Source organism: Parasteatoda tepidariorum, chromosome 2, assembly GCF_043381705.1.
Source record: "Parasteatoda tepidariorum isolate YZ-2023 chromosome 2, CAS_Ptep_4.0, whole genome shotgun sequence".
Lineage (NCBI taxonomy): Eukaryota > Metazoa > Arthropoda > Arachnida > Araneae > Theridiidae > Parasteatoda > Parasteatoda tepidariorum.
This window is the reverse complement of record NC_092205.1, coordinates 101,761,672-101,771,639: the sequence shown is the minus strand read 5'-3', so window position 1 is coordinate 101,771,639 and position 9,968 is coordinate 101,761,672. Positions and strand designations below refer to the sequence as shown.

Sequence of the window (9,968 nt, the reverse complement as noted above, 5' to 3'; positions counted from 1 at the left end):
CCCCCCCCCTTTTTCATTGTTCTGTAATTTTATCCATGTTTGCTCTACATTTTGAACTTACTTTATGAGTTCTATTTACTTGCAGCTTATGCACAGTAAATAAAACTTATTGTTTTTCTTAATTTTCTTCATGTTTTTCTTTTTGTATTTATATTTTATGCTATATATACTCAGTAAAACCTCGCTACAACAATACTTTTGAAACCAAATAAAAAAATTGTTGTAGAGGGATATATTGGTGTTATATCGAGGCCCTACATACTTTGAGGACACAATAAGATTTTTTTTTTAATTTTAATGTTATATATGTGTATTAATTACAAATTTATATATTAATTTGCAGATAGGTTAATTATGGTTAAATATTAAAAACAATTGAGATAAAATAAGATCGGAAACATAGTTGAAAACTGTTTTTATTGAAAATAATCCGATATTTTTGTTTGTTTATTCATTTTTCTGACTGTTAAGTCAACCAACAAAGTATGCATTTTGTTCAAAGCACAAAAATGATTTTCGTTTGCGAATGGGGCTCCACCCACCTTCTACAGAAAAAAAATTCTCTTTCAGGTGTTAATGTGATGCTTGGGGTCATTTATGACTCATGATCAGGTTTTGACACGAAGGAAATGAAATCAGATAGGAATGTTACATCTGTGACTTCTTAAGAGATAAGGGAAGCAATTCTAAGAATGGAATTTTTTGGGGTGGTCAGCAATGAATCTTCTCTTGTCAGAAAAGATGGAAAAAAACAGCAAAAGATGATAAAATAAGATTTTTTACAACAATTGAAAACCAATAATAAATGGAGAAAATAAGGTTGAAATTTGGAAAAAAAATAGTTTTACAGAGGTTTATTGCTTCATAGAATATCGTAATATTGCGAGGAGCATGACATTAATTTATATACAAGTTCATCGGGACCACAAAATATTATCGTAATGAAGGGAGTTGTATTTGTGTTGGATATCGTAATAGTGAGAGTGCACTGTGTATATATATATATAGCATTTAAAAGTACAAAATAGTATAGTTTACATTTGAATAGTAAATTTTTTGTTGTATTGCCTTTAAGATAAGAAATAATCAATGTGTCATTTTAGGTGGTATAACATCTTCTCAGATTCTTCTGGCTAGACTTCTTGTTTTGATTGGATACCCATCTGAAGATCGAGAAAGAGGAATGCAGATACTCAAGTTCATGAAAGTAGTAGTTCCTGCAATTAATAAAAAATTAATGCCTTTGTGGGACTCAAAAATTCCTCTTCTGATTCAGTTATTAGAAGGTAAAAATTATCCCTTTTTATGACACATTATTTCTAGAACAAAATTTTAGAAATTTTTTGTTCTATTTAATGCATGTCCCCAACAATAAATGTATTTGTTGTTTGTTTCATCTTTTTCTTATTTATGCTTTAGGTTGAGTTTGAGTATCATTTGGTTTTGTGACCTTGAATATAGGGATGTAATGATCATTAACTATTCAATATTTAGCCCTTTTGACGAACATTCTGTTGGGCAAATGTTTGACCAATTATTCGACAATGTATTTTTTGGAAAAGAATTCTTCGAGAAATTTTTTTTCATTAAATTTGAATAGATTTAATAAAGAATATTCTAAAATCATATTTTTTGCTATACATTATTTGAAATAGTTTTTACACATATTTGTTAAGTTCTAAAACTTACACGTGAATTTCAAAGTTATGTTCTAAAAGATAAATGGAGGAGCGAAATTTCTAGATTTGAAACTAGATTACTAAACCACAAGTTTCATAGTGCTGATTTTTTAAATTACATTTAAGAAAACCAATTTTGTCATTTTTTCCTACACTTTTTATTTTAACAATTAAAAAAGGTTTTTTTATTTCATTTTTGCTGTGTTTTTATTTTTATATTAAGACAGCATTTTAATAGTGTTTCTGATAGATTTTATATTTTTTACTGTTCAATTAACCAGTAACAGAAAACTGTGATTTTCAACATTAAAATTTTTTTTCAAGAAATTAGAAAATTTTTTTGTTTTGTTTCTCTTTTGCTTTTTTATTAAATTTTCTTTTTATCAACGTTTTATTATGATGCAGCATTTTTTAAGGGTTTCTAATAAACGTCGATCTTTAAACGTAATTTTTTCTAACAAAAACAGCCACGTGAAAAAGTTAAATTGAGACTTCATTTTTTCACACGGCTGTTTTTTTGAAAAAAATAATTATTGAGATTTTTAGAGTTAAATTTTTTGTTTAAGAATAGAGAACAGTTTTTGTTCTAGTTTCTATCTAGCTTTTTACATTTTTAGAAAAACTTTTGTTTTGTAGACGTTTTTATTATGGTGTGGCATTTAAGCAGGCTTCTATTAGACTTTATTCTTTATTTCACTTTTTCTTGATAATACGGTAATTGGGAAATTGAGATGCTTAGATTTAAAATAATTTCTAAAATAATTTTTTCAACTTTACATTTTTAGTTTTTTTTTTAATCCGCTGTTAGTCTATTTTTTTAAAGTTGTTAGTCTGGTTTTTTTTTTACAGTTGTTAGTCTGTTTTTTATTTATATATCTCATATTATGTTTCTCGTGGATAACTACTATAGTTTCCTCCCCTTTGCCCCCTACCAATAATATAACTTAGTTTTGATTGTATTTCAATAACGATTAAACTTATGTATGTATCAAAAAGAATATTTATTAATGGGTTTTTATATTTAAAAAAATTTTGGTATTCCATCGCGGAATATTCAACATTTCCCGATTTTTGGTTGAATTATTGGAATACGACTATTCAGCCCAATCACTTTCAAAAGAATCACTTTTACTTTTCAAAAGAAAAATCCTTCTGCAAAAACTCTGTACCGTTCTGCGACAAAGTCGCCGTGTCGCTGTGATTCTGCCACGAGGGTATTACAGGTATTTGGTGTTATATAGTCATTTTAAATTCTTGTACCATTCAAAGTCTATAATCGAGTACACCTTAAACTTCATGATCTTTTTTTTCAATTAGCATCTGATGCTCTTGAGTGGGATCAGAAAGTGTGGGAAGATCAAGTTATAGATTTTGCCATTCAAACTCTTGATGAAGTGGGTAAGGAAGAATGGATATTAACATTTGGAAAGGCACTCTTATCTCAGTTTCATCTATATGAAGGCAATTCTGATGATAAGGTATGAGGAGAAAAAATGCATTGTTATACAAAAATATGGTAAAAGCCACTCCAATTCAACATATATAGTCTAGACACACATATCAGCTCCTGAACTTGCTAAATTCAGCTAGTTTCAAAATCTTGAGTACTGTAAAAGTCTATTATAGTGACAGTTGCAGAGTTGGCTAGTTTTAAGATAAAATGGATTAATCCACAGTTTAAATCATCCTGTCCAAAACCTCTTTGTACAAAACCATTTTATTCAAATTATGTCACTGTTTTTTAGAAATATTGGGAAAAATAAAAGCTTAATTTTTGAACAAGAAACAAATTGAAGACAAGTTATTCTTTTATTAAAACAGTTTAATAATGCATTACTCTCGCAATATAGCATTACTCTCGCAAAAACATAATTTATCTGTATTAAAAGTATATTTATTCATATTTAAACAGGGTTGCCACTCCACAGGGAGAACAGGGTAAACCTGGAAAATACAGGGAATTTAAAAATCACATAAAATAACAGGGAAAATGCAGGGAATTTTGTTTCTTGTTTCGGTCTTTTAAAAAATGGTGACCACTCAAAGCGTAATCTAGCATAATCTAATTTATGGGATATTTAACCATAATATTTCAGTTTTACTAAACTATTTCATATGCTATAACATTATTTAGGTATGCTCAGCTGTTTACTCAGCCATTATAACTAATAAATATAGTTAGCCCAATATAGCTCACACAAGAGCACAGTAATTGCTTTTTCCCCTTAATATATTGTGTATAATATGTACAGGGAAAACACAGGGAATTTTTTTTCTATATTTGAGTGGCAACCCTGTTAAAGGATTAGGTATTCACTTTTGTTGTTCAATGAAATGTGGAGCTTCAAAAGTTAAAAATCTTTTCCCATTTTATCATATTATTTTCCTTTTATTAAGTTAAAGCAAATTGTATCAAAGCATCAAATATTTATTACTCTATGCAATTATTTATGCGTACAATGGTTACACATATAGGATTTTTACCTTTCGCCATTTTACCCAAGGTTCAAGGTTTTTAACACTTTACGACACTTTTAGTCAGTTTAAGACAGTAAAACCCAGGTGTCCTGTCCAAAACCAGTTTAGGACATCCAAAACCACAACCCTGGACAGTTGTTAATAGGAGATGAAATTGTCAGTATAGCGAGCTTGCTATGAGCAAATTCTCACATTTAATATTCAAATAATAAAACTCTATGTATGAAATAGTCATATATACCCTGTTTTCTTTTATTATTTAATAAATAGACAACTATAAATTGTGTATCCAGAATTGGCCACTATTACTCACAGGTTGTTGACTGTAGCTCTGTACTTTTTGAAAGGCTGAAATAACCACAACTGGAATGTTTGAACTACAAATTTCCAACCTTAACAAGGTTTAGCTAAATTAAAATAAAATCAAGTGCAATACTTTTTGATATCATTGTTACCAGGAAATGTTGATTTTATAATAAGTTGTCATGAAGGAAAATGAAAGTGTGTGATAGATTTGTAGTAAACAAGAGCTGCATTCTTTTATTGTTGCAGCATAACTGAAGAACTTTTATTTTGTTCTAGAAATAAAAACGTCATCCAATTGTTGTAATAGTCATGATATCATCCATTTATCGCGAACTTCAAACTTATTAATATCTTTTATTTTATCATGAGAAACCCTGCTATGCACTTTTTTCATGTAGAATAACTTAAGGGAGATTGGTTTTCTGATCCAGTTAAACGGTTAATCCATAAACAGTTTCATTGTTTTGCCTGGGAATAAAATGAGGCTTTTGTTACAACTTACATTAGGATAATTTTAAACAATAAAACTCTAATCCATTTAACTAATCTGTTAATAAATATAAATTAAGATATGTTTTTTAAACTGTTCTGATATGCTAATTGAAACTATTGTAGGTGTATCAGGTGCTAGTTGGTGAATGATTTGAAAAAAACTTATATTATCCCTAACATTTTTGTAAAAACATCATTTGTTACTTTTTTATTATTATTTATAAAACAGTGATCACAAGTCATTCTTGTAATGCAATTTTGCTTTTCTCTTTTTATTAGTTTAATCTTTATATATTTATTTATTTTAATTTTTGATAGATATGTTACTAAAAAGAGAGGAATTCGACAAATGCTACTATTCAGTAAATTCTAGGTTGTAGTACACTGTTTTTTTTTATTTTTTTTTTTTATCAAAGTTTTTAGAAGTTTTGTTAATGCTTTGTAGAACATTTTCTAAGTTTTAAGGATTGTAAATAAATACTAGAGCTTTCCTGAGTAACTTCATTTTAAAAAATCATTGCAGTGTAATTCTAAAATCAAGCAAATAATCGCAATTATTATACATTATTTTAAATTTCATTGTTATAGTAATGCAATTTATTAAATTTCAAAACTGTAAATGACCATGAATTTAACTTAATTAAATTTAACTAAAGATTTAAAGTAACAAAACTATTTTAAATCAATGAAATTTCATATGACCTAAATTCTTTACATAGCAATGGGATTCTTTACATGGCAAAACAATGAGTTTCCAATGCAATGAGTTCCTTGCTGCAGATCTTGTGAGGATGACCAAACTGGTAGCACTAAGTAGCAAACACTTATTATAAAAATAATGCTCTCTGATTTTAGTTTTAATGTCAATTTGATTTCATGTTAATTTTATATAAATATATATTTTGTGTTGTGTCTTTCTTGTGTTACTATCAGTAATGCCTTTTTCTTCATTTTTAGTACATGCTGTTGAAAATTCTTGGATTAGTTTTGAAAAAAGTGAGCAGCAAGAACTTTATAAATGATTCCCTGGACATCATTTTTCAGAATATAAATCACTCCATTCCCATAGAACAGAAAGTATGTTTCAACAGCATCAATATTCCTTAATACTAAAAATAATTGTTTTATNTATAAATATATATATATACAGTGGAACCCGCTTAAAAGTTTTTTCAAGAGAGTGGAAAGAAATGACTTATTAAACGGGAAAACTTCTTAAAGAGTGAAGTTTAAAAACGCACACAGTAAGAACTAAAAAATTTTGAAACTGTATAACTTATATTTCAGAATTTGCGTAATGGAATAATTATTAAATTTTACTATTCATTTAGAAACGAATTGCTAGTAAATAAAAACAAAGTTACCTACCTTATTTTTTATTTTATAAAATGTTATTTGAACCCTTCTGAATTGCGAATGGCTGTCAACAGCTTTTAAAATTCTTCCTTTATCCTCAATATATAGTGCTTTACATTTACAGGACAGTACATTTCATCAAACTTTCTTTACAGGACATTTTCATCAAAAATCAATTTTTTTCCTACAATATTTAAGATGAAAATCAAAATTAACCACCACACTAAGAAAATTTCCAAAGAAATGCTGTTAAATGTCTTTTGCTTCAGTCATTGAATGGGTAGGGGGGAGAATAGAGCATTGCATGAGTCATCAGGCTTCTTGATTTTCATTTAAGGTGAACACAATGTTCAAGCTATTCCTTACATTCTTATCAGTTTCATTGTTCAGCTATAAGGGTCAAATTTTTTTGCTCACGCCTGTTCCCTATAAGTTCCCTTTTTTTGTAATGGATGAGGGTAATGGTCAGTGGTCTTTGTTAATTTTGCATCCTTCAAGTACCTGTTTTTGTGACAGAAAGTTAAAACTTGATAAGTCATTTCAAATATAAAGTTTTAAAAAAAATCGAAAACTGGAAGGGATTGGAAACTTCTTAAACGGGAAAAAAACTTATTATTATAAAGGTAAATTTAACATTATGGTATTTGTTTTTTTTAAAAAATTACTTCTTAGGCAGGAAAACTTCTTAAACGGTTTCCACTGTATATATATTTATATTAGTCTAAAGCTCGAAAGCTATTACTGCATACATTGTCTGGCTAATCTGTAAATAATTCATTAAAATGCAGAATCAAGAATTTTTTGCAATTGACCAGGGTAATGTGCATATTAACGGTTTTCCATCGTTAAAATTCAAAAGTTAGTTCCTCTCAATCTAAAAATAAATTTGTTGATCGTTTGATTGTATTTATTTTCTTGATTCTTTAGATATTGAAAAAAAAAATAATTAACATTATTCTAATTTTGCTAATTGTAATAACATTAATTGTAATAACATGGTAATTTTGCTAATATTTTAATCTGTTTGATTCTTTATATTACAGTTATAAAAATTATTGAGGATTAATTCTATGAACCAATGTGTAGATTATTTGATTGTAAGCTTTGGATAGAGAAAATAAATAAATAATGTTAGTTTGAGCATACAGAAACATTGCTGTTATTCCAACATAGATGTTATTTTCACTTTAACAAGTGCTTAGCAGATAAAAACAAGATTACCTAAGTAGTTTGAAGATTGTTGTTGTCGTCGTCGGCCATTAATGCATTGGGTGGGGGGGGGAGGCTATCTGTGGCCAAGATTTCGACTTCTGCCACATCCGTTTATAAGGAGGACCCATTCACACAATCTTTCATTCATCCACAAATTGGAATTTTGACCTGAACCAGAGAAAGATCAATCTCCAATTCAGTACCTCCAGAGTTATAATTTGTTAGGGGAACATAGTGGACTTGGTGACCCAACAGATTTAACTTGCACCTGTCACCATTTACTACACAAGGACTTTGACTGGCTGGATTCGAACTCTCGTTCTCACAAACGTCAGTCTAGTGTCCTACCAATCAGGCTATCCTGTACAAATTACCTAGGTAATTTAAGGTAACTATAAATGGTAACCAGTTAAACCATTTTTAGCCATTCTTTTGGATCACCCTTCTTAATCTGATTTCTATCCTTACGCAGTGTGATTTCTGCACTTTGACTTACAAACTAATATTTTTGCTCACACTTAATTTATTAGGGGAAGATTTTTCTTTTATCCTATATAATTCACCTCTTAACATTTAAATGAAATGAAACGTGCTTCTGAGAGATAAAGATTCTTTTTGCATTAGGACAAAAATTATGTTAATTATTTAACATGTTCTGAATGAATTTCTATTAGCATGCTTTCAACACAGAAATTTGCCAACAATTATTTGGAACTTATAAAACTTTCCTCTTCACATTTTAAGACATAAATTATGCAGAGATTATTGTGCTCCAGAAAAATCCTGACTTCCGTATTTTTCGCTCGCCTTGATCCGGAAGTTTCTAGAAATCCATCGTCCAGATGTTACAAGAAATCATCGATCACATTCATAAATAAAAATTCTTGTATATTTTATTTAAAATTATTAGAACTAGAATTTATACTTGGCATCTCTTTCATTTGTAAATACTTTTTCTGATAGAATAATAAATGTAATTTGAGATAAAATCAAACTTATACATAATTATTCATTTAAATTATGCTGCATATAATTTATTTAGAATTTCATGTTTTGAAAATATCAATGATTTAAATTTATATAGACATTAATTTTTTGAAATGCGTCATTAATGATTTTACTCAAGAAATTTTTTGAGTTGGGCTCAGAATCACCTCTGAATTATGTTATTAATTCAACATCTGATTTCTACACTTTGACGTACAAACTAATATTTTTGCACTCACTTTATTTATTTAGGTAGATTCATAAAACTTTCTTGTTCACATTTTAAGATATAAATTATGTTTTTAATTCAACACAATTTGCATGTTCTGAGTTAATTTCTTACTATCTATGACGAAAGTGTTTATGATCCAACACAATGTTTACAACTCATGAAACTTAGTATTCACTTAACAAGTTTGTTTTTCCTGTTATAGATATTGAGTTTCTTTATTCACATTAATGTAACTTAAATCAATGAAACTTTTACTTAGGGTTGTGCTATGTGTGTCGGCTATTGCGGATCCACACATTTGGATGCTGTTCTTGTGAAACTTGAAAAAGTCGCTAAAGATGACAAGAAAAATGCTGGATTTTTAGGTTTTATCAAGGTAAAATATGTTTATTTTTAAATATTGTCATAATTTTGAAATTTATATTTTTCATACTCTGCTAAAGTACCTATTTTATTGTTTTAGGAATTTACCGGTGATACAGATCATGATAAGCTAAAGGCAACTATTATACTTTGCTACGGTTATGTAACTACAAATGGTCCCATTCCAATACTGCTTACCAGAATAGAAACACCGATTCTAAGAAGTGTGGCTAGTTTCTACCAATCCTCTAAAGTAATTTAACTTAGTCATATGTTTTTTTTTATTACCTTTTTTCATAAATTCTTGTATACTTTTTAAAAGATTTGAAAAATGTTGCATTTTTTAAATATGTTGTTACTGTTTTAAGAAAATATTTTTTCTTTCAACTTTTCTGAAAACTTTTTGTTCAAACTCATATAAATATTAGTACATTCATGATATCTGCACACCTGGAAAGTCATTACGGGATTCTCAATTACAGAAAACTCAATTATGGGAGTCTATTATGGGTTGCTCAATTTCAATAATTTGTTCTTTTTTTAATAAATTACATTTATTTTCAGGATCATTTGGTGAAGCAAAGCATGTTAGAAACAATCAAGTTGATTGCTGATGCAATTCATCCCGATCATCTTCAAGAATCTTTTGAATTTCGATCAAGATCTGAACTTCTGAATCTTGTAAAGGCAATACTTAAGTCGGAAGCTACTCTCTCTCTGACTAGTAATATTCGTTCCTTAGCTTTGAAAGCATCTGCCAGTCTTGTGTATCCTTTCCATGGTTCCATTTTATAATTTAAAATATAATGTGTGTCCTTGTATGTGTATAAAACCCTTGACAAGTGTCGTGTGACATCCGGAAC

General features: G+C 28.6%; 1 protein-coding gene across 1 annotated transcript in view; it reads left to right on the top strand.

Annotated features, from left to right (window-relative positions):
• Window positions 1-9,968, top strand: part of LOC107457233 (maestro heat like repeat family protein c11.1) — a gene marked incomplete in the record, with an annotated part of 83,214 nt that overhangs the window by 35,542 nt on the left and 37,704 nt on the right. Inside the window, 6 exon segments of the mRNA XM_071178017.1 lie at window positions 1,104-1,286; window positions 2,997-3,157; window positions 5,913-6,032; window positions 9,002-9,118; window positions 9,206-9,358; window positions 9,670-9,872. Of these exon segments, the coding sequence (XP_071034118.1) occupies window positions 1,104-1,286; window positions 2,997-3,157; window positions 5,913-6,032; window positions 9,002-9,118; window positions 9,206-9,358; window positions 9,670-9,872 (937 nt within the window).